This window comes from Vipera ursinii, assembly GCF_947247035.1.
Source record: "Vipera ursinii genome assembly, chromosome: 10".
NCBI lineage: Eukaryota > Metazoa > Chordata > Lepidosauria > Squamata > Viperidae > Vipera > Vipera ursinii.
The window spans coordinates 2,702,806-2,727,193 of NC_139520.1; the positions used below are offsets into that span (position 1 = coordinate 2,702,806).

Sequence of the window (24,388 nt, forward strand, 5' to 3'; positions counted from 1 at the left end):
AGAGACCATTTAAGACAGCGGCTCCCAACCTTGTCTATGCCCTGCACCCCTAGGACGCTTCTGATGTATTCTTGCATCCCTTACAAAAGTTCAAAATAACGGCAACAACTTATGCATATACACTATAATTTTGAAAACCCAAGTTTTCGCACCCCCTGGTCTCGCAAGCACCCCCGGTTGGGAACCCAATTTAAGAGAACCACAAGCTCAGCCTCTGACTCATGTCAAGCTTTCCATGGAGAGATTTCAAAAGATTTGCAGCTAAAAAAACGTCACTGCTATTTGATCTTGAGCTAAGTAAGAGCATCTAACCAGCATCAGTTATAAAGGAAGAGGGTTTATTCTGCAGAATGTAGCCACACAGAGTTCCAGTTACAAACATTTAATAAAATTTGTCATAAGTTACAATTGTACGACCAGCTGGCTCCAGCAATGCAGGGAAAGTCCATTCTGTTCCCCAGTACTGAGACAATTTTCACGGAGTGGGGGGGGGGAAGAGCCAGTGACGGCTCCATTTGTTACCAGAAAAAACTGGCTCAGGTTCTGCAGCCCGAAAGGCAAACGGAAAAGTCCTGGTGCAGCCGCGTCATGGATACCAGCCGCCCTAGACCGGTCCCCCAGAACTCAAGATGGCTGGAGAGCTGGACACACGTCAGGAGTTTACCACCCTGATCGGCAGGCAGGAAAAGGAGGTGCTGAGCAATGGAAGCCTTTGGCCAGAAGGGGATCGGGCTGGGTGTCCTCAGCTGGACGGGTGCAGGAAGGTCAGCGGCGCCACAGCAGGAAAGTCTGCTTTGAAAGGTCTCCTGTAAGGCACTGGCCTGGGTGCAGTGCAGAGGAGCTGCCTCCGGAAGGCCGCGGGGAGACAGTCCCCTGGCAGCATCTCCAGAGCCGGCGGGAGCTGGAGGGCAAAGCAGCAAAGACTCCCTGGCCGCAGCGGTCACTCCAGGACGGCCATTAGGAGGTGCAGCTCCCGGAAGGCACTGCCGTGACGGCCACTGAGGCCAGACCGGTTCTTGATGAAAGTGCTGATGGCTTTCAGTTGTTTGTAGCACACGTGGCACTTCTGGAGCCTGGGTCAAGAAGAAAAGCAGCTGGCAAAAGGGTGCACCACTCGGGAGGGCTCAAATACTATTTTACTTATTTTTATAATGCACTGTCAGAGCACAGAATCAATGAAGTAATGGTATTGAAATCATTCAATCAGGAAAAGTGTGTGTGTGTATGCGTACGAGGGGCTGGCAATGTCAGGTGAACCTGCAGGTCCTCTTGAAGACGACCCCTCCTCACCCCAAAGGTCCTGCAGTGACCTAATCCTGAGACCAACGAGCAAGCAGAAGGCTGGAGTCCCTTTATGGTGACTCTGCTCTCTAAATGTTTAGTGCCTTAACGGGTAACGAGGGAGCAAGGATTCACCAAAGGCGAAAGAACATGTGAGCACATGAGCCACTTGGAACTGCCTGTCGAGCCTGGTGGAGCTTCACATCCAACCGTCTGGAAATTCCTCTTTTATGAGTTAAGAGAACAGGCTCCTCATTACCTCTGCACACCAGGAACACGAGGGAGAAACTAAGAACATTTCTGTCTTTGAACCTGGGAGGCAAATCGGATTCTCAAGGGGCAAAACAATCTGGGGCTTTAGAAACCCATCTCGTTCTTTTTAGATATATCTTGGGAAAGAAGCTGTGGAAGTATCTTGATTTCTGACTCGGGGGCGGGGAGGGAGCAAATAAGAACTTGACACCATCAGAAGCCTTGAATCAACCTTGGCAGAACATCTTTGGATCCCATTAGGTAGAGTGGAACATGCATGTGCAAGTCCCGACATTTCTAGTCTAAATCTGGAATTCCCTTATGTTACGAGAGGGGCAGAATTACTGAAGGTCACAACTGGTTCACAGCATCACAAGTGCAGAAGCCTGGTAGAAGAGACGTGAAGACATGTTACCTCTCTTCTCGGGAGATGTCCACTCCCACTGACGGGGGTGCGGTGAGGATGTCCGTAATCAGGGGCAGAAACCTTTGCAGAATTAGCTTCAGGGACGCACAGCCTGTCTGAACATAACTGGCACAAGAGAGAGAGAACTGTGGAGAAGAAACGGTTTCAAAACCCTAACCCATCCCCAAAGGATAAACAGGTGGAGAAAGAAAAGAAATGGAATCCCGAGAGTTTTGGTCCTCTTTCAAAGGCTTGGCAGGAAGACCTCCTTTCAGCATCTCTAGAGTATTGCCCAGTTCTTCCCTCAAGAGTTACCCAGTGAGTACTTGCTCAGCATCTGGACTGCAAACGGGCGGCCCCTCTGCTGTCAAGGGCAGCGCCTGGAGCTTTTGACACAAAACTCTTAGACACAAAGAGAACAAATGAGATGGAGCTTTCTTGAAAGTGTTTTTAACGAATAGTGGTAACTGTGGAGTCCTTGGTGCTCCCTGAGCTGGGTTGTTCATGTGCAGATCTTTCATGACTCAACTAGGGAACATCATCAGTGTGGGTGAGTGTGGAGTGTGCTCCCTGATTATATACAATAGCTTGCCCTGTTAGTACTGAAGTGTGTGTGGTTTTCTCCTTAGTAGATTGGTATAAATCCCTGCTTATCTGGGTTTGGGCTGCTGGAGAAGATGTGTTCTGATCTTTTTGGTGTTTGCTGAACTGTGGTGGTGCAGTGGTTAGGAGGTTGACTCTGCATTCCCACTGCCAAGAGTTCGATCCTCACTGGCCCAAGCTTGACTCAGCCTTCCACCCTTCCGAGGTCGGTAAAATGAGGACCCCGATTGTTGGAGGCAAGATGCTGACTCTAAACTGCTTAGAGGGCTGTAAAGCACTGTGAAGCGGTATATAAGTCTAAGTGCTATTGCTATTTTGTTTCCTTCTTAGCATTTTCAATTGTGTCTTTTGAGTGTAAATCTGGTTTGTCTTTGTGTCTACTGATGACTGATTTGTCTCAATGCCACACGTCCCAGGTTTTTGGACTTAGCTTGGTCTAAGATCTTACAGTTTTCCAGTTGAAACTTTGTAGTTATGAAGTAACCTACACATATGCATCCAGCATCATTCTGAAAAAGGGCTCCTTGTTCTGGCTGAGCATCTGCAAAAACTGTCTTGATTTGCAGAAAGCTTTTAACAAAATCTTTCACCAAAAGCTTACGGGGAAAAATAAGGCCATGAAACAATCCTCAGAGGAACTGGAAAGCAATCAGGCCTTCCCTGTCTGCTGGCATTAAGGCATCTGCAGCCTCCTTTCCAGTCTGCAATCTCTAACTAATAAACCCAATCAAAGCCAAGTCAACGTCCCTGGGAATTATCTGGCACAAAGAGCTGAAAAGCCACACTGGTGGGCATCTGGCAACGGTGCGGACAGCAAAGAACTCCCCCAGAGGAAACGAAGGGGAGAGTCATGTGGGGAGAGTCAAGGGCAAAGCAGGCACACCTCAGGCTCCAGAGGGCCCCTGATCTGGAGGAGAGGAAAGCTGTGTGGCAGAAAAGAGGCCATTAAAGGATTAAGCAGCCCGGCTCCCTTTGCGAGGTGAGGGACTGGCCCTTCCACACTTTATTTATCTGGATGATGTAAAGCAGAGGTTCCCAACCGTTTGTGCACCAGGGACCGGTTCCGTGGAGAGAGGTTTTTCTGCGGACCGGAGGGGGCCTGGTTTTGTGTGCCACATGCATCCCACAGATGGGGCTTTGCTTGCTTGCACGGCCCAGTTTCTGGCATGAGGTGGCTCAGTGCTGGTCCACGGACTGGGCTTTGGGGACCCCCGATGTAAAGCTTCACCATGCTCAGTGCTGTCTCTCACCTTGGCCCCCGAGCAGCAAGCCTGCCTCTCCTCAGACAAGTTAGGCTTGTTAAGGCACATCCCCAGGACCCTGGCTTGACCTGACCCAGCACTGCTATTTTAGCAACCACAACACAGCACAAGGAGCTTATGGAAAGCTTATAGCCAGAAGAAAGAGTTACCTCTCATATTTGCTTTGCAGAAGTTTTTCTATTTGTGGCAAGACAACCGTGCACAGATCGAGTTTCCAAAGAGATCTGGAAAAAGGAGAGAAGTTATACTGGACTACGGCATCCTTCAGTTCTTGAATCCTCAGGCAGAGACTGCAAAACCTTGGCTGAAGCAGAGGACAGCCAAAGTCAGCAGAAGGTGAGGTGGATGGTGCCAATCACTCAGACTGCAGATTATATTCCCACCAGAAATGAAAGCCTGCAGTGGCTTCAAGATCAGCCCCAGAATAGCATTCTGTGCCCTGAACCACCCAGGGCCCCCTGTGTCCCTCCAGACAGGACAAGGAGAATATTTGGGTCCCCAGGAGAGCCTGTGAGGTCCAGAGCACCTTACGTGCCAAGGGAGCAATCACACCTCTCACTAAACCAGCTCAGCTAAACGCCAGTAAATTCTCTGAAACCTCCAGGGTTTGCAGGCAGTAAATGAAAAGAACCCAGATTCAGGCATCAGCACCCAGCCAGTCCAAGCAACTCTCTCCCCGTGGAAGAAAAGCAGACGGAGACTTACGCCTTTTGGTTTACAATGTTCAGAAGGTCAACAATCACTGAGAGGTCATTGATGGCCACAGCAGAGTCCACTGAAGTCTGAGGAGAAACCACAATGGTGCAATAGGGTTACGACAAGGAAGCTCAGTAGGTTGGTGGCAGGTGGGAACAGAGAGTAGTGTGACTCCAGTTGTTGAACCACAAGTGCCAGCATCCTTCACCCTCTGACGGATTTGCTTCTGGAGATCAACGGCATCTATTTGGTCAAGTAGAAGAGAAGCTGTGGGGTCCCTGGTGCTCTCTGAGCTTGGCTGTTTTCTTGCATACATTTCTCTATCGAACTAGGCAACATCGGTGCCAGAAGGGAGTGGGATTTGCTCTCATCTTAAATAAATGAGAGTATTTTGTATGTAAAATGAGAACAAACCCCAGCCCCTTCAAGCACTGATACTGTTACCTAACTTGGTAATGAAACATCTGCAAGAAAACAAACAAGCTCAGAAAACACCAACGGCCGCATATTTCGACCCTGAGTGATAGAGAGTCTCTTCTGTTGAAAAGGAAAGTTAGTCACTTGCATGACAACGTTCTGCTCTTTTCGGCAGACCGGACTCACCCAGTAAATCCTGCTACTGAGGTAGGAAGGCCAAGAGCCACTCCCATAAGCCAATTCCGAGATTCATATGGGTCACCAGACCAGAGACAATATCGAGCAGATCAATGATTTCCAAACTCTGAATGCCAAGAGGCTGAATGTCAGCTTGCTTAGCCTCAGTGATCATCCAGGGGTCTGTAAGTTCCAGAAAATACACACGTTGACTTTTTCTGGGACCGAGCTCCCTCTGTGGCAATATGCCAAGTACCTTTGTTCCAATCCTGGCACAACAGCTCAAAAGCAAAACTAGGACATGCATCTTTGGTGTAAAGGCCCAATGAAACAAGAAATGGTAACCAAATAATTATAGTCAGAGAAGAAATTGAAATGAAATGTTAAATTCTTTGGTGATTACAGAAGAAACAAGTGAAAAATGCTCCAACGAAGGTGGTTCTCTCCTGTGGCAACAGAAGAACTGAGGCACTCAGTGGGAGCAGGAGGGTATCTGCTTCCCACCAAAGGCACAACTGTGGAATAACCCAGGATCTTAGGATTAGGCAGAAAAACCTAACTCCTCGGGGGTCTCAGCTCACCCAAAAGACCACATCCATAGAGAGGTATCTTCCTCTCAAGATGAGCACCATAACAAACAGGAGTGATTAAAATTTTAGGAATCCTGAAATTGTATTGCTTCTGGAAAAAATGTGAGTTCTTGTTCAATCAACCAACCGTAATGTATAACTAGTTGGTGTCAGTTATATCCCATTATTATCAAAACAGGTGTTTATGTTACCAGCCCAATGAGGAGGCTTAATGATTCTGGACCTGCCAGCCAGAAATGGTCTGCCTTTTGGCGCTTGAATCCCGGCTCGTGAGACGGAGTGAGCTCGTCATTTGACCGCTGGCTCCTGCCCACCCAGCAGTTTGAAATCACACAATATTGTGAGTAGACAAATGGGTACCACTTCTGTGGGAAGAACCTAGCTGCGTTTGTGTGTGTGGAGAGCGGAAGCCGGCGCTGGACTTGGCCGGACCTGAGGCATCGCGACACGAGGGGAAGTGAGGTGAGACTGGCGGAGGAGCCCGGAAGAGCCATCAACCTGAGCGCCACAAGTCAGCTGCTGTAAAGCTAGTTTGCTCACTGCGGAGCACCAAGGATAGGCACGTAAGCACTGAACAGAATGAACCAGCAATTTAGGCTGTCAGGACTGCGTTGTGTGTCTAGCACAGGGGTCCCCAACCCCCGGTCCTTGGATCAGCACCAGGCCATAGCATGCCAGCAACCGGGCTGCACAAACAAGCAAAGCCCCATCCGCGGGATGCAGGCAGCACACGAAACCAGGCCCTCTCTGGTCCGCGGAGAAATCTCCACAGGAGCGGTCCCTGCTGCCCAAAAGTTTGGGGGCCTCTGGTCTAGCATGTGTAGGTTTCCCTGACGTTGTATGCCATACACTAAATAAATAAATAATAAAGGGGAAATTAACCCGTCTAGAGATAGGATGCTGGAGTCAATGGAGTCTTGTATGAAGGTGCACAGCGGCAAGAGCCTAAGACCCAGGTCATAAAAACCAAAAGCACCCACCCAGCCTCAAACGCCCTCATCCAAGCTTGCCTTGATGTCCCCAGTGCTCCACACAGCTCTCACGGTGTCCAAATTCTTATGGCGACTGGTCAGCACCACGCACATGGTCTCATGGCCCTTCCGGATCTGGGACAGGGCCTCCTCGTCTACGATTTCCGTTAGGCCCTGGTTCTTCACGGCCTGCAAGTGCAGAGGCAAAAGGGAAACAGACCAAGCGGGATGGGAGGTGATCGTGAATGCTTGCAAAGGACTTTCCTCCCTAAGAGTCATAACCTAAAGATGCATCTGAGTTTAGCTTCTTCTTTGTAGGTAACAGGATTGTTGCTTAGGAACAAAGCAATTATTGAGGACTGTGCGAACTGACAGAGTGAAAAAAAATCTGTCCTGTTACCTGAATCCCATAGAAAGATATCTCTGAGGGGGTCGCAAAGCAGGACAAATCAAGTCAAGTCCTGCCTCCTGGTGATCAGTATAAATAAAAACACTACCCAAAAAATATACTGTTTTTAAAAAAGACATTCTTAAGCATAGATGCTGTTCCAGATCACAAAGTTGCCTCCTTCTTCCACCCATTCTCTGAAGAATAGAGCTTGGAAGGGACCTTGGAGGTCTTCTAGTCCAGCCCCCTGCTTAGGCAAGAAACCCTAGAATGTTTCAGGCAAGTGGCTGTCCAGTCTCTTCTCGAAGAGCTCCAGCGATGGAGCACCCACAACTTCTGTGGGGAAGGTGTTCCCCTGATTGATTGTCCTCACTATCAGGAAATTTTTCCTTATTTCTAGGTTTGATTTCTAGTTTCCATCCGTTGCTTTCTAAATACTAATATTTTACTGTTACACTTAAAGGTTCCCCCGCACACGCGTGCTAGTCGTTTCCCACTCTAGGGGCCGGTGCTCATCTCCGCTTCAAAGCCGAAGAGCCAGCGCTTGTCCGAGGACGTCTCCGTGGTCATATGGCCGGCATGACTAGACGCCAAAGGCGCACGGAACACTGTTACCTTCCCACTGTAGTGGTCCCTATTTTTCTACTTGCATTTTTACGTGCTTTCGAACTGCTAGGTTGGCAGAAGCTGGGACGAGTAACAGGTGCTCACTCTGTTACGCGGCACTCGGGATTCGACCCGCCAAACTGCCGACCTTCTGATCGACAAGCTCAGCCTCCTAACCCACTGAGCCACTGTATCCCTTCCTACTGTTACACTTATTTTAGTGCTAATAGTTTACTGTTCACACCCTAAAGAATATTCGGCCTTTGGTCAAATCAAAACCTGCTCCCTAACTTAGCTGCTGACCAACCATTTCTTCTCTTATTTGGCAAGCAAGAAACGTACCGGCAGGAAGTCAGAGGCCTTCAGCCCAATAGGCTCATTCCTGGCAGCTGGAATCACCAAGGGCTCCACTCGGGTTATTGGGGTTGAGGCTGCTACAGGCTGCCTCTGAATAGGCTCTGTCTGTTGTAGGGAAGGACAGGCTGGTCACACCGGTTTCCAGGCAAAAAGAGAGAGAAGGAGAGAGAGAGAGAGGGAGGGAGGGAGGGAGGGAGGGAGGGAGGGAGGGAGGGAGAAGCAACTCACAGCTTCCATGCAGGATGCCGATGGAGGCTGCCTCCGCCCCCGAATGAGCAGCCCTGATCCGGAGAACCAGGCGGCAAGGCACTTACCCCCTCCTGGCCTGGCAACGGGGACTCGGCATCTCCTGCTTGGCCAGCCCGCGAGACTTCTTTCGCAAGCGTTGCCTCTGGAGGGAGAGGGGGAAAGGGTCTCTTGGGAGGGGCCAAAACAACAACAAAACCCCCAATGTTGCTGGGCAGAAGGTGGGCCCAAGGGCTCTGGAGAAAAGTCCCAGTGTTTGAACTTTCTTAAGGCGGTGCATAAAACTCGGCTTGACAAAAGCACATAAAATCATGCACTGCCTGATAAAAGCAGGTGAGAAGTTTTCATTCAGCCCAATCCTTAGGTATTTCTTCACAGAGCACACGGCGTATTGTGGAATTCAGTCCCGCAAAACAGGACGGTGGTCCCTGGGATGAGCAGCTTCCAAGGGAGATGCAACTGACTCCTGGAGCAAAATCCCAGCACAGAGACCATCATCGAGGGCTGCAGCCAGGCAGGCAGGTGCCCCCCCCTCCGAATTGCTGTGGAAGCCAGGCCGGAGCTGCCGGGCAGCGGTCCTGCTTGGCTCCTTCCCTGAGAGCCCCGCTGCTCCCAGGCGTCTCCGAAGGCCGAGCCGCTGTTCCGCTTTGTCCTGGACAACCCTGAACTGACCCCCCTCTGGGCATCTTGGGAGGAAAGAACCAAACTGCCCCCCCCCTATTATTTCCATTGACTGCAAGGAGGACCCAAGGTCAGACCCCACCCAGTATTCCCACCCAGGAGAATCTCACAAAGGCCCTTCTGGGCGCCCTGAACTCACCGTCTTCTGGAGGTGCAGGGAAAGGCTCGCTCTTGCTGGGGGGAGTTCGTGCTATAAAGACAAAAGCCCAACTTCAACTGAAATGTTTTCCTTTTTCCTAAAGTTACAGAAGAAGCGGCCTTATTCTGGATTTCTGCAGCTTGACTCCTGCCCTTAATGTCTCTGAGGGGCTCTTCCCACTTTCGGGTCACCGGAGAGATTCCTCAGACCCTGTACACGAGCAGCTCAGCAACAAAGGCTCCAGCTCCTTGCTGGCTAGTGCAGTGAGGAGCAGTAAAACCTTGGCTAACGACCTCTCTCACCATCAGAATAACTGCTGGGTCAGCTCTTTTGCCACAACCTGGAGACACAAGATGGCCTCTTGGAAGCCTCTGGGGCAAGAGTTTACGAAGCAGCCATACAGTTGGACGGAACGTGCATTCTTAACAGCTTCATGAAGCTGAGGCTATACGCACTGGAAAGATTTATGCGTAGATTTTGCCCAACACCAAGCCAAAGCAACCCAAGAATGTTCACCCTGTTAGGCATATGGTGTTAGCCTACAATGTTGGGTTGAAAATATATTAACCATAATGCTATGTCTTTAAGTTGTTAATAGGCCAATGGGTGTGTAAGTGTTCTCATGGCCATAAGAGGAAGCTAGTAACGTAGCTTCTCTCTCTGAATTCACTGCTCTCTACTATTACTGTTTTTGCTCTGCTGTTGGTTTACTACTGTTGTAAACCTGAACTGTGTATTGACCTCTGGACCGGTAAGAAGACTTTGTAGTTTGGATTACTCCTTGGACTGTTGCTATTGTTTATGACTTGGACTGTTTATTTTTGACTGTGCATTTTTGTTTTTACACCACCTCAAAGTAAAATACTTTTGGCTTTTACAACTCAGTGTACTCCTGTGTGTGACTCTTACTGCTCTCAGTACCATTCCTTGTCTGTGCAACTCTTTGGTAGCACAAGGAGACCTCTGCACAACAAATTCCTTAACACACCCAACTCACTGATAGAGTTCTTTGGCTGGAATATCTCTTTGTAATCCTCCAAGTTCTGGATCTCTGCAGTGGATTCCCTTTCTTCCCTGTCATCCTCACTGCTTGGACTGCGCCTCTCACTCTCCGAGTTGTGTTTCATTCTGAGGCGTGAGAGACAGAGATAGGGACCGGTAAGCTGAGCCTCCCCCCTCCCCCCCGAAGCCTCTGCTCACCCGTCCTCCCCAAAGCCCCCCTCCCCTACCTCTGGGGCTTGCTGCAGGTGGTTGTTGGCCTTTCGTAGATGCGCCGTAGGGAGGAGCCCAGAGATGGGGGCGGACTCAGTGGCCTGTCATCTCTGATCAGTCCATGGAGTCCAGACCCACATTTTGTGATTTTGCTGAGGTCCACAACGTATGATGAAACGGTGCTTTGGCTAAAAGAAACGCCAATCTAAAGAAAGAATCCATATTCTTAGATTATTAGGTGTTTGCAAGGACCATCTAGAAAAAGATTCTGTGCTGCATCAGGTTGGCTGCCCTTCCTCAAAGCTCCGTGGAGGAGAACTGGGGCTTTGGGCCAGGTTGGCCACGAGAGGGAAGGGAAGCTCCCTGGCAAGCCACAAGGTGAGCAGAGCCCTGCCATTCCCGCCCCGGCCCCCTTGAAGGGGCAGCGCAACCACTCTGAGCCAGAATCAGTCAGAAAAGCTGACTCTGCAGGCCTTCACTCACCAACTGATTGTTACAGATAGACAAATCAGCCACTTTGCCCCAATTCACCAAAACCACTTCAAAGCATCGCTCGGGCTCCCAGCCATATACGCGCAGGGCATCCTGGCTGCCGGCATACAAGCAGCAGCCATCAGGGTTGAAAAGAACACACCTGCAGGAGAGGAGAGGCAACAACAAGAGTGCCATTCCACCTGACATGGCCCCCAAATTTGAAGGAAAGCCTAAAATTGGCCAGCTAGAGGCCTGAATGGGCGGAATCCCCTGAACTAACAAATCACTGCCATTCCTGCTGACAAACACCTGTTGCCTCTTACCTTACAGGTGTGGCCTCTTCCTCAATGCAGCTCACCGTATGGAACTTCTCCAGGTCCCAGAATCTGACTGTCCTACATGAAAACAGAAAAGCAAAGATGCCGGAAGTCTTTCCAATCCCACCTTCCTTCGTCACCCTTTGCTTCCAGCCAAACCAGCAGCCGGGCCAGCTCCTCTTACGTCTCTTCTCTCTACTCCTGGGCTATTAAGGCAAGCAGCCACTTGCTCAAATCCCTAAAGTGAGGAAAACTGACCCACCTCTCCTCAGGCAGACTCTGTGATCCAGGGTGAAGCGCGAAAGAGCGTGGATCTTTTGGGTGGGGGGGGGCACTTCAAACAGCTTTTTTGCCTTCTCCTTTGCCTAGTGAAGGTCTGCGCTTATCCCCTCCCATCAACAGGCTGGAGTATGTTTCCTTTTTAAATCCAGGCTAATATTTTTTTAATGAAAGAATCTTTGAGGAAGTTTATAAGGAATCCTGGCTTTTAAAAAAATACTACACTATGTGTGTATCTGTGCATCAGAAAATCAGAAAATATGGTACAGTATATCCAAAAATACAATAATGCTAATAAAATCAGGAAAACATACCTAGAGTGAAACCTTTGGTTTTGAGCCAGAGAAAGAAGATAGCAGATATTGTCTAAGAAATACAGGCTAATACAAATGCTTTGAAAAAATAAATGCACAATCAGCAAAATAAATTGTCTCAACAAATTACTTGGATACACGGAAGCATATAATCCTGTTTTATTTGCAATCCATGAAAAAAAATAAAGTCATAGCCAATTTACACAACTCGGGAGGAAAGCCAGTAGGCAAAAGAGGGCAGAAGACAAGACTTCTACGGCACGCAACTCACGACTAAGATTCTGGAGAGGCCAAAGGCTCTGGAGAAGAGCAGCAGGCTAAACACGGGAAGACAAGCTTTGCTGACTGCTGGGCCAGTGCCAGCTCTACAAGCAATCACTTGGCACGCACAGTGGCCAACAAAGGAAGGGCCACCATATTGCTGCCTTCTCTTCCTCATTTTGCTAGGTCTGGGCCAAGAAGTATCCAGACAGCTGAATCCTTCAGAGCAGGGGTCCCCAATCCCCAGGTCGTGGCCCGCCTTGAGCTGTTCGAACCAGGGAGCAGAAGTGGTGGGCAGGTTCTTGTGCACATCCCCACTTGCGCAAGCAGTGAGTGCATGAGCTCCATTGCATGCCTGTTGCTTGTACAAATGGAGCTGCATGCCTGCTTGCCCACCACTCACACGGAACCATCCCCTTCTCCCCCCCTCAACATGGCCTTCAGCAAAGCCGGAAACGTTGGGGAACTCTGCTTTAGGAGACCACAACTACGCACTGATAACTTGGCAGGCCAGTTAAACATCAACACCTCTGTTTATGCCAAGCAGTTATTGAGCACGGAGAGCTGTTGAGGGAGTCTACGTTTTCGCAGTAGGGAAGGAAGGCAGGCTTGGTTTCAGCACAAAGAGGAGACCAGCTCCAGGACCAGATGTAACATCTCTCAGGAGCTTCATGGAGGCTTCAACACTATGGAAAATATTATGGGGAACTCAGAGGGCAAATCCTGACTTTCTTCTGAAGCACCAGCTTCCAGACTAAAAGCAGGAACGTCTTCCACGCACAACGTCAACAACAATTCAAAGCCTGCATGCCACACCACGAGGGCTGGTGATGTATTCTAACAAGCCCTCGGCACATCTTCCACTGGTTTCTTGACGCACCATCTCCAGCCCCAGCGAGAGCTAATTTTACCTGTCGGAGCTCCCCGAGGCCAAAAGGTACTCGTTGGGGTGGAACTCAATGACGTTGACTGGTCCTGAGTGTCCTGCGAACTCGAACATGATCTTGCCAGCAGCCAGGTCCCACAACTAGGCCGGAAAGAACCACAAAAGCTTTTCTTGCCAGAGTGCTAACAGATTTCAGCTAAGCTGTTCCATGGCCCAGGCTGCTATCGAACGGAGGGAGGGGGAGAGGAGGGAGCCACGGGGCACGTCTACCTTCACCGTGTGGTCATCAGAGGAAGACGCCAGCCACTTCCCATCCGGACTGAAGCGGAGACACCGAACGGCTCCTGTGTGGCCCTGCAAAGTGAAAGCGGGCTTGCATCCTGCCTTTCCTTCCAGAGTTCGAGGCCACATTCAGAACACTGGCTTCTCCCCTCCTTAGATAACTGCGGCCCAAGGAGAGGGGTTGGGCTGAGAGACGCTCCTGCCCAAAGGCATCCCCTAGGATGACACACCCCAGAGAAAGTCCCAGTATGCGTGTGTCAACTAAGGCAGAAAGGAGACCGAAGGAGGGGAGGGGCCACAGGCGTCCCTCAACAACACACAAGTGTGTAAACACCCCAGGCCAAGGTCTGCAAAACTACTTCCATTGCCCAATTCTGTCCCCTTCCCCGGCCTCTGGATTTCACAGTAGGCTGGAGGGGAAGTGGGGGGGGGCTGTGGTAGAGTTTTGAGGCAACTAGGAGTTCTTGGTCAATGGGACAACCACTGGCTTGTCCCAGACCATCGTGGCTACAACTCACATGGGTGGCCACACATTATATCTGTGCTTTGCCTTAGAACAGTTGCTACGTGATCCGGAAAAAGATGTAACATCTGTTTTTTGTTCTGCTATCAATTTAGCATTAAATCTGAACAGCGTCAATTAATGTAAAAAGAAAATATTAGCACATTAAGTGACTCTCACTGAAACATATTTGAAAGCCATATAGACCGTCCTGCGCCAGATTTATTCTAAACTAATATCCCACAGGTGCTTTTCAAAAGTTAACAAGACTTTCTTGGAGCTTTATTTGCTCTCTTTGAAAACATTTTGCTTGTCATCCAAGAAGCTCCTTCAGTTCTAACTGACTGGCGGGGAATAGAAGGATTTATATTCTTTGTGGTCAATCTGGTCTAGTTTGGTTGTTAGGTTTCTGGGAATGGTTGAGGCCATTTCGGGGTATATCTGTACCCTCCGGCTCGCCTGAATCAGAGGGCAAACGGGTGTGAAACCTTCTTGGAACTGGGTCCATTCAGAGGGGTGACCCTGAGGGTAGTACAGACAAAGCCTCCGGTAGCCTCAACGACTCTCAGAGATGGAATAGGACAATTATGGTGGGCACATGGCTGCCTCCACTTCACTGCGGGCTCCCCGCTGCAGCCGAACCATCATTGGCATTCAGCCTTGGCAGGCCCTCTGCCAGCACTGTTCTCCCACACTCTTGTCCCGGCGACTTGTTGAGGGATATTTGCCCCTTGCTAATTCACCGCACGGCACAAGTAGTTGCGTGTCCTGGCAGCCAATCCACCCGTCAAAGGGTAGGCCTCTGCCTTCCCACTGGGCACAGTTCCCTGCCCCAACCTTTCCAGTTGCCACTTCAGGAAGCCGAGCCGGAGGGACTTGGCAAATTGCCCAGGATCAGGATGCACAGAGGACCACTGGCAGGGGAGGAGCGCCTGTGGGCAGCCAGCCAAGGATGAATGCCCATGGCGGGTTGGCTGTGGTGGGCCTGCAGTGAAGTGTGCCTGTGGCTAATTGTCACCTCAGAGAGCTAACAACCGACTTTCTCCATAGACATTGTTGAGCTAATACTTAAAATATAGTTTTATAAAATATTACTTAGGATGAAGTTGAAAGTTGACTATGTTAAAAACTGTATGGTAAAATGGGTGAAAAACTTTGGTTATAACATATTAGATCAATGAGACAATATGTGGATTAATGGTTTAAAGTTTACTTTGAATTACAGTTTGAAAGAAAACTTTATAAGATTATGTACTAATGGTATTTGATCCCAGACAGATTGGCAACAATTAAGCCCAAAATTTGTCATTAAGTGAAACGTGTTAGGTGAGTTTTGCCTCATTTTACAACTTTCCTTGCCACATTTGTTAAGTAAATCACTGCCAGTGTTAAGTTAGTTACATGGTTGTTAAGTGAAACTGCTTTCCGCCTTGACCTGGCTTGTCAAAAGGTCACCAAAGGGGATCGCGTGATCCCTGGGGCACAGCAACGGTCATAAATATGAATGAGCTGCCAAGCATCCAAATTCTGATCACATGATTATGGGGAAGCTGCAAAGGTCATAACTATGAAAAATGGTCATAAGTCACATTTTTCAGTGCCATTGTAACTTTGAATGGTCACTAAAGAAACGGCTGTAAGTTGAGGATTACCTATATAATGGAATGGGTAGTCAAACTCCAGGTACATTTTATCACATGTGGTGATCTTGTATAACTTACTGGATAAATAACAGTATGCCGAAAATACTTAAAATGCAGATATTAACAGAATCTGAACCCTTTTTCTAGGTATTATGGATAAATTGACAGAAAACCAATTTGGAGCATTATTTTTATATATGGTGATGACTGTAAGTCAAATATTGGAAAGAAAAAGGAACACTGACAGTGGAAGAATGGATTTTGAAACTGACTGAATGGCAAAGATGGGGAATTAACTGTGTTGATTAGAGACAATCGTTTGGGTAATTTTATGAGAGACTAGAAGCCATTTGTGAGTTTCTGTTGAGTTAAATATAACAATGGACTATTAACAGTCAGCTCTGAAGGTTAATATATTGGGGAGGTAACGGTTAATGGCCTTTTTATAGTGAACAGATATAGGGTTGATTTGCTTGATAGACAATAGATTTGTATATTTGAGATCTTTGTTAAGAGAATGTGATATAAAATATTAATGTAATAAGTATAGATGAAAAATCGATAACTATTTGTAGACCCACAATGCAAGGGAGCGAACCTACTAGATTGTGTGAGATACAGGTATCAAATGCATTCAACTAGGTTGGAGGCTATATGTTTGTTGTTAATTTTATATTTGTATTCACTTTTATTTTGTCTGTAATTTTTGTTTTTGTTTTTAAATTTTGCATTTATATTTTATTTTTGGAAAACATAAAATTAAAAAGATATAATTTCTAGCTTTTTGGGCCCAAATCAAATCTAATCTTTGTTACTGTCATCGACTAGCATTTACACCTCCAAAAATGTGTCCAACACAGTAAAAAAATCAGGAAAAAATTGCTTATAAGTGCAATTAAAACAGAATACTTTATCTTACAGGAAGATGGATTAGTATTTTGTTTTCTCTTTATTAGAGTACAAGTATATTGATCTTTCCAGATCCATAAAGCTTTTCAAATTGTCCCAGTAAACGTTATGCATTGCACAAATGGGCTTCATGATACTAGGTGAAATAGAGCAAATTTTTCTTCTTACCTTATACCTGAAGACACAACTTTTTTTTCTTACATCCCAAAGCTGCATGAAAGAAAAAATACCATCTTTTAAAAAACAAAACTGTCCTAATCAATCAAGGTTTGCCTTAACATTAAGTCGTCCCAACTTCTGACTTGGGACAGAGTAACTCTTTCGGAGCATGGAGGTAGTAGAATTTGAAAGGGATATTTGGTGCACGCTAAGAAGCATCTCTCCCCTTTTTTATGGAACTTTCTTCATTCCTCTCCTCCTCCTCCTCCTCCTCCTCCTCCTCCTCCTCCTCCTCCTCCTGACTTTCGATAATGGTGCACAGATCTGGCTGTGGCTTCTACGAATGGACGGCTACCACCATGTTGGAAGAAAGTATCCTTTGCTCAGGGTTATGCAGATTCCTGTCTTTCAGATCGCTGAAAGTAGCAAAATTCTTCCCCATCTTCGTTTCAGGAAGAAATAAAGACTACAATAGGACAACCAAGAAACTGACTGAAATTCAGAAGTGGCAAAAGGAAAAGGACACACAAAAAACAAGAGCTGCAAGCAGCTACTTGAGTATACTAACCATTAATTTGTTACATCTGCTTCTGCCCGCCACAACATTCATCATCATTCTGCAAGACCGCGCAGAGAGAGAGAGAGAGAGACAAATGTATTGGCCTTACCTTGATGTTGGTGTCCATGGACCCTGAAGCTACAAAGCCTCCGTAAGGATGGAAATCAAGGCTGCAGATATTTGCTTTATGGCCCATTAGTGTACGGAGGACTGAAGAGGAAATTCAGGGAAAGAAAATTATGATTTAAAAAGACGTTATTCTGCCAGTGATAAATGCATGTAAGATACCATGGCTGGTATAATTTTGTGTTTTATTAAGTTTTATTTTAAAAATAATTTATTATAAAGTTAAATCAAAATTCAGTTTTTTAAAGGTGAATCTGTATCCCAGATTAGGATCATTTTTCTATAACAGAAGAAATCAATGGAGAAGGATATTAAATCTTTATAAACTTGTTACAGGAGGCCACATATTGTGTGCAAAACCAAACTGAATGCCACACAAACAGGACTTACTTCATTTAAGAGATTAGCGATGGAAACCTACAGCTCCAACTCCTTAGCCAACTGGCTAATCAAACCTAGCAGGCAACAGTCAAATACTGAAATGATTTTACAGTTGCAGAAGCCGTTCTCTTCCACCAGGCTCCGGAGTCTGCTTTCTCCCACCAGCATGGAGGCAAACCGTGAGGAAAGCAAACCCACTTCAGCGGCTGGTTGCTGCGACTGTAAGCAGTGCCAACGTTTTCACTCCACAAGAGCAATACTTCTGCCTAGACATCCTTGGGGGGGGGGCTGGCAAGAAACTGCCTGGCCTGCGGGGGAGCCAGTCTGGTGGGCACAATCGTCCCTGACTCCACGTCCCCCTTTTAAGCGCTGAATTATGGGTCTATACTATAAATATTTATCAAATGAGATCCTTATCTATGTACTACGTAACTTTTCTCTATTGCTTGAAAGAGAACCAGTTCTCTTAATAATGGCACTTTTAATTAAGATTTAATTCTAAATAATATCACCAATAATATCAGTTTCAATAAATATCTCTGTGAAATGGAAAACCTAAGCGTGCTTTTCTCACATTATGATTTCTTAAGGCAAAGCTACTGTGTGGCCAGAAAAGAAATCCAGTTCTCATACAGAACAGGCCAAGATCAACGACAGACTTTTATCTGAAAGACTAAAGTCCTTCTGACTCTCAGAGCAAAACCTGGTTCCCTGGCATCTACAGGCCAGCTAGTCAAGGGAAGGTGCCGGAATGTCTTTCAAACCTACTTTTGGCAGCTTCCAAGTCCCAGATCCGAATGGAGCCAGACTGAGATCCTGCAACAATGAGCTCTTCATTTGTATTAATCTTCACGCTCTCCACTGGTGTTGTGTGACCGGTTAGACTCTGATCAAGATGAAAAGAACGAGAGTCAGCCAACTGAAGGGAGGGTACCAGCCACAATTAAGTTGGTCATGAAACAAGGATCTGAGCAGCAGCAGCACATAAAAAGATTTTTGTGACAGGCTTTATTTTGTCTTTTGGTGCAAGACAGGTCAAAATGATGCAAAAGTTAATTTTGTCAATTTGCTACCGTATTTCCCCAAAAATAAGACTAGGTCTTATATTTTGGGGGGACCAAGATACCCATTAGAGCTTATTTTCAGGGATGTCTTATTCTGTGGCCGCCTGCCCACTCCATCCGTCTGGTTGCTTGCGGTCGCAACTGGGCTGCACAGTGCATGTTGCACCGATGCCACCCGCCAGAAGTTGAGGCGAGTCGGGGGGAGGGGAGCTGCCCCATGCACCCTGCACCTGCTTACCTGAGGGCCCCTGCAGCCAGGCCCCCCTCACCCTGCTACTTGCTTCACCTTGCGGCGGCAGCACCAACAGCAGCCCTGTCCACCAGGAGCCTGCCCACTTGCCTGGTTGCAACAGGACAGCTGAGTGCGCGTTGCACCGGTGTTGCCGCCACAAGGTGGCAGGTGGGGGTGGAGGAGGTGCCCCACACGCCCTGCACCCGCTTACCTCAGGGCCCCCGCAATTAGGCCACTCCCCACTGGTGACTTCCCCCCACTCGTTCAATGACCGGCTGCCCGGCTGCCTCTTCCCTTGCACTGCCATGCTAGGGAGGATGGTGGGGGAGGCTCGGTCCTCTTACCCGGCCCTCCTCTGCCGTTTTGGAGTCAGGGGGGAGTGACAGTGAAAGGCCTCAGCCGTTGCTGTGCAACAGCCGCGTTAGCCACTGGGAGGGCTTTCTTTGGTCCCGTCCGCCCCCACTTTGCCCTGCAAGGCGACAGCCACTGCCTCCTTCTCCACGCCTGCTCGCCATTTTGGAGCCGGGGGGAGTGACAGCCGCATCTGCCACCGGAGGGGCTTTCTTCGTCCCCTTTTAGGGCTCTGCCTGCGGCTGGAGTCACGGCAGCACAGTCTTCAGAGGCCTTTCGCCGTCACTCCCCCCCCCCGGCTCCCAAAGGGCTGCTGTTGGCGCCGCTGGCGCAAGGCGAAGCAAGTGGTGGGGAGTGGGTGGCCTGACCGCGGGGGCCCTGAGGTAAACAGGTGCAGGGCGTGTGGGGCAGCTTCATTCCCCCCATCTGCCTTGCCTCAACTCGTGGTGGCGGCACTGGTGCAACGCGCACTCTGCTGCCGTGTTGTGACCGCGAGCAACCAGACAGTGGGATGGAGTGGATGGGCTCTGAAGTAGGGCTTATTTTTAAGGAAACACAGTAGTTTTATTAAACAATAAACACTTCCTGATTTTTTGTGGAAAAGTTTCAAGGATTACTGCAAAATGAATTATTTTTTCCTATTGACCAACTGCTATTTCTGCCTCTGAATTCTCTTCATGGAAAGACAGAATCTCTCTCTGCACTGTTAAAAAGAGTATCCACAGCTCTTCGGCTCCAGGGACATCTGTGGTAGCAAGGAGACAAATGCCATCCAACGGAAAATAGATCCATTTCTTTGAGCCAGAAGGAAATAAGGGGTTGGGTGCTGTGCTGGCATATACAGTGGATATAGAAAATCTACACACCTTTTGCTAAAATGCTAAAGAGGAAGTTCATCTTTCAGCAGGAGAACAATGACCCAAAGCATAACCTCCAAATCAACAAAACAATGGCTTCCCAGAAGATCAAAATTTTGGAATGACCCAGCCAGAGCCTGGATCTGAATCCAATGGAAAATCTGTGGAGTGATCTGAAAAGGACTGTGCACAGGAGATACCCTCACAATTTGGGGGGCATCTCCTGTGCCCCTTTGGAGTACTTTTGTAAGGAAGAGTGGGCAAAGATCCCCAATAGGTTCCTACCACAAAAGAATGAATGCTGTCATAAAATCAAAAGCTGCTTCAGCAAAGTATCAGTTTAAGGACGTGCATCTTTATGCAACCACATTACTGTCAGTTTTTTATTGTTATTTTTCCCCACTGAAAGATTTCAGTTTGTTTTTCAATTGAGTTGTACAATTTATATGCTATCCTAAAGATGGGAAAAATTTGAAATGATTCGTGTTCATTTGATTTTTTTACATCTCAAAAACTTGGCATTTTAACAGGGGTACGTAGACTTTTTAAATCCAGTGTAAAGAATACACGTTTGGAGTACGCCTTGCTAAAATTAATCATTAAATATTTCCAATAAAAAAACCCTTGGGAATGACCATCTGATAATGTGCAATCACCACAGTTGTGAAGTTTGCTCTGGAAATTAGATAATCTTCATTTGTGGAGTAATGCTACTTTATTTTCACTTTGGTACAGAGATTTTATATATGACTTTATCTCTAAATAATATGCTACTCTTACAATGGTGGCTGATTTAATCGTGCATGGCCCCCAACATGACCCCTTTTTCCTTGTCACGTCCAATACCTTGGATATTAATGCTCTGGAAAAGTGTGTCAACTTCTAGAAGCCGTGCATGTTTTCCCTTAAGAGGACAAAAGTTACTGGCCCCTTTGGGGAGTGGGGAGGTTCTCCAGATCAGCCCCAGAAACCTTGGGAGTTTTGTGCTGTAAAAGTGAGATTGGGAGGTCACCACCCTAGCCTCAATCTGAAGCTGAAATATTGGCAAGCCAAACTTACCGTGCACTGACTGTGTTCAGATTCCCAGGTATAGAGAAGCTGCTTAACAACTTCCCTCTGTTTGTGATGCAATATAACTTTCTTAGATGAAATTTCAACTGGGTTTGCAGTGTTTAGAGTTATGGTTTGCTAGGAAAGCCACTGTGGCTGGGTGATTGTAATCACAGCCTTTGTAGTACTAAAATTAAAAACTGTCAGTAATTTTCCTTAAATACTGGACTGCAAAATACCATTAGCCAGAAATATTCTGCCAGCATTTAATGCTACCCAAATATACTTTTGACGTTTGTGTAGAAGTATGTTGCTCGGTTTGCATTTATGGCATGTTAACTTGGGAAGAGGCAAGAAGGTCTGTGCCTAAAGGAACAAGTGCTGTTATGAACAAGAAGCACACGGCATTTTACCAAGCCTCTCCTTTAAGCAGCGTAAGCATGCCATCCCTTCCCACTGTTATCGTGAGTCAGCTGGGCCAAACACTGGGAAGAACCCCCTTATCACACTCAGTGTGCTGCAGGTTGCCCAACCACAAGACTAAAATGCTAGGGTGTGACCATGGAAAAGCACAACTCACATACTGCTGGAGATTGGTATTTTTACAAACATGCTATGTCAGCAAAAGAGTTACTTTGCTGAGTTTACTGGAAGAAGAGAGGGGCATCTGCTAAGTGTTTGGTTAAATTGCCAAAAGATTGTCAAGGTAGCCTGTACAACCACTACCTTGTGGTTTACCAGAAGGGTAACATACATCTTTGGGAATTTTTCCCTTTCTGTTTTTAGCCAAGTAATAAGCTACGTTTTGTGTCTGTGTTGAAAGAGAACCAAATCACTGCAATGATAAATGTGTTGAATGAGAAGCCGGGAGACTGCGAGTTCTAGTCTTTGCTTTAGATATAAGTCATCTGGGTAGCTTTGGACCAATCACTGCCTTAGTGCTAGAAAGGCAATTGCAAGCTACTGCCAAAAATCTTGCCTAGGAAACTACATGGGCTTCGTAGCTGCCAAGCGGTTTGAAAACAAACACATGCACTCCTGCGGAATTGGGCAGCTCTGCAAGTTACCTTCTTTCTTAACAATGAGCATTAAAATAAAAATGGAGGGTTCCTCATGTCTTTTTTCCCCCCTAATAAAATTTATTTTTGTTTACCCCTTATGTCTGGAACTGCCCGGATGAACTGTGGGGTGGGGTTAGCTTGGGGGCAAATTCTGTCTATTATGCCTGCTATCTCCTATTTCTTAGTAAAAGTTCCTGGTTGGAAGAAACTGTCTCCAAGAGTTCTGCTTTCTTAAGATGTGGCTGAAGTAGGTTCTGACAGCAGTACAGGTTGTTAGAAACTTCTTTCACACACGGTCTTGGGGGGGGGAGATACCACATGAGATTGCCCAACATAGCACCTAAACAGTCAGATGAGCCCACAACCAGCAACACACAAGAGACAAGGACTCCTCCCCTCATTCGTTCTGGATGAAGAAAAGGAGGATCAGGCTGTTAAAGACAAATAGAGAACTTCTTTTTCCCTGGCTCATCTCTGCTATTACCACAAAGCAGTTAACCAAATCTTACCATAATGCAGTTGGGCTTGTTAACTGACCAAATATTAACTCGACAATCATCTCCACCAGTTGCCAGGAGCCGGCCTGAGCTTTTGCCCAAGACAAGGGAAGAAACATTGCTGCTGTGGGCAATGATTTCCTCTACATAAAAAAAGCAAGTGAAAGTAATTAGCTTATTTCATTAGTTCATCTCTCTCCCTGACCGTCACACACAAAGTAGGCAGTTAGCGATCACGTTTACTTATGATCAGCTTATCTGCAGATTTTATACCTGCTTATAGTTAAACATAATATCGCAGCACATTGACTTGAGATTAAGCCGCCCTGCGATATTCATTGCCTGTGGTTGGTGTCTCAGACAAGAGAAGAAGCCAATATTGCCTTGGTGCACTTGGGCAATCCCTGAATTCCAGGCTAGTCAGGTCAGGCTCTCTAAAATCCGCGGCCTCTGCTAAACTTTTTCTCCACCGATTTCTGGACGAGCAGGAGCTTCTTTCTTTACTGCTCTTTGCCCTATCACAGGGGTAGGCAACCTCGGCTCTTTCAGGACTCGTGGACTTCAACTCCCAGAATTCTTGAGTCAGCATAGCATAGCATAGCTGACTCAGGAATTCTGGGAGTTGAAGTCCACGAGTCCTGAAAGAGCCGAGGTTGCCTACCCCTGCCGCATCAGGAAGAGAGCACCGAGTGCGGCCCGAAGAGCTTCGCGAAGGCTGTGGAAACCTCAGAGCTGCGGCATCTTTCCGGGCTTCCGGCAGCAGCCAAAGGCAGCCGGACAGCTCTCTCTGCCCGAGCCGTTCCGGCCTCCCTCTCCCCGCGCCCGGCTCTCTCCCGGAAGGAGGCGCCCCGCAGGTCCCCGGCCAGGCCGCGGGGAACGGGCAGCGGAGACAAGCCGCCCAAGGGGGAGCTCTACTCACGCAGCTTCCAGGCCGTCTTGGTGGCCACGGCCGCCGCCATGGCCGCTGCCCCGTCCTGACCGCGGCCTTCTGCGGCAGCGCGGGGACCGAGCCCCCCGGCTCCGGCTTCCGAGGGAGCTGCGGCGGCTTCGCTAGCGGGGAAACATCCGTGGCGGCGCCTCGCTCTTCCTTCCGGGCGCGCGGAGGCCGCTCTGCGAGGAGGAGGAGGAGGCGGCGGCGATCAGCCGGGAGGGCAGCCCGGCGACCCCAGCTCGAAGCCCCGCCGAGGAAAGGCCCGCCGCTCCCTAGGCCGATCTCTCCCGGAGCGCGGGCAGCGCCGGCCGCCGTCTTCCTTCCGTGGCTGCGGCCGAAACCCGCGCCGAGCCCACCAGCTCGCGGATGCGGCGGCCTGGCCCGGGCCGCCCTCACACCCGGCGGCGCGGCAACCCCCGGAGAGCCGCGAGCGGGAGAGCCGCGGCCCGCAAGCCGGCCGAACACCCACCTGGCCGACTCGCCGCGCTTCTGCGGGGAACGGCTCCAGGCGCCCTCTGCCCATCCCGCGCCCCGATTGGCCGCTGCCCGGCAACCGACGCCCTGGCAACGGACCGCGCCCGAGTGCCCCCTCCCTGGCAGGGCTATCTGGCCGTCTCTTTGGCTTGTCGGCTCGCCAATCAACGCGAGGGCCGCCTTTCCCGGAGACGTTGACCAATCACTACGAGATGGAAGAGCGCGAGAAAGGGCTGTGAGTCCCGTAGACTTAAGAAAAGTAGAGCCGCCAAGGCGCAGGGTTGGTTTGGCCGAAAGGGGCGGGGCTGTAGACGGAAGAGCCTCAAGTGGGAGGGGCTTGAGCGAGCGGTCGTTGCCCGACGTTGCGTCTTTGGCGGCGCCTCACGCGCGCATCCGCCGGAAGAAGAGCCGCCTCGGCCGCGCGCAGCCCCGACGGGATCGGGGGGGGGGGGGCGATCCGGCGGACCCTCGAGGGCATCCGCCGGCCGGAGCCGC

At 48.6% G+C, this 24,388-nt stretch overlaps 1 protein-coding gene across 1 annotated transcript; it reads right to left on the bottom strand.

Annotated features, from left to right (window-relative positions):
• Nucleotides 1-317: 317 nt before the first annotated feature.
• Nucleotides 318-23,954, bottom strand: KATNB1 (katanin regulatory subunit B1). Its single transcript, XM_083370623.1, has 20 exons — nucleotides 23,889-23,954; nucleotides 23,408-23,598; nucleotides 22,501-22,631; nucleotides 18,145-18,262; nucleotides 16,979-17,079; nucleotides 16,320-16,361; nucleotides 13,086-13,169; nucleotides 12,841-12,956; nucleotides 11,082-11,153; nucleotides 10,768-10,918; nucleotides 10,302-10,489; nucleotides 10,070-10,200; nucleotides 9,073-9,123; nucleotides 8,321-8,397; nucleotides 7,992-8,111; nucleotides 6,695-6,844; nucleotides 4,510-4,586; nucleotides 3,954-4,028; nucleotides 1,949-2,065; nucleotides 318-1,073 (listed from the first exon to the last, which is right to left on the bottom strand). Exons 2-20 carry the CDS (start codon nucleotides 23,445-23,447, stop codon nucleotides 941-943), a joined length of 1,974 nt encoding a protein of 657 aa, XP_083226749.1. The 5' UTR covers nucleotides 23,448-23,598; nucleotides 23,889-23,954; the 3' UTR covers nucleotides 318-940.
• Nucleotides 23,955-24,388: the final 434 nt, after the last annotated feature.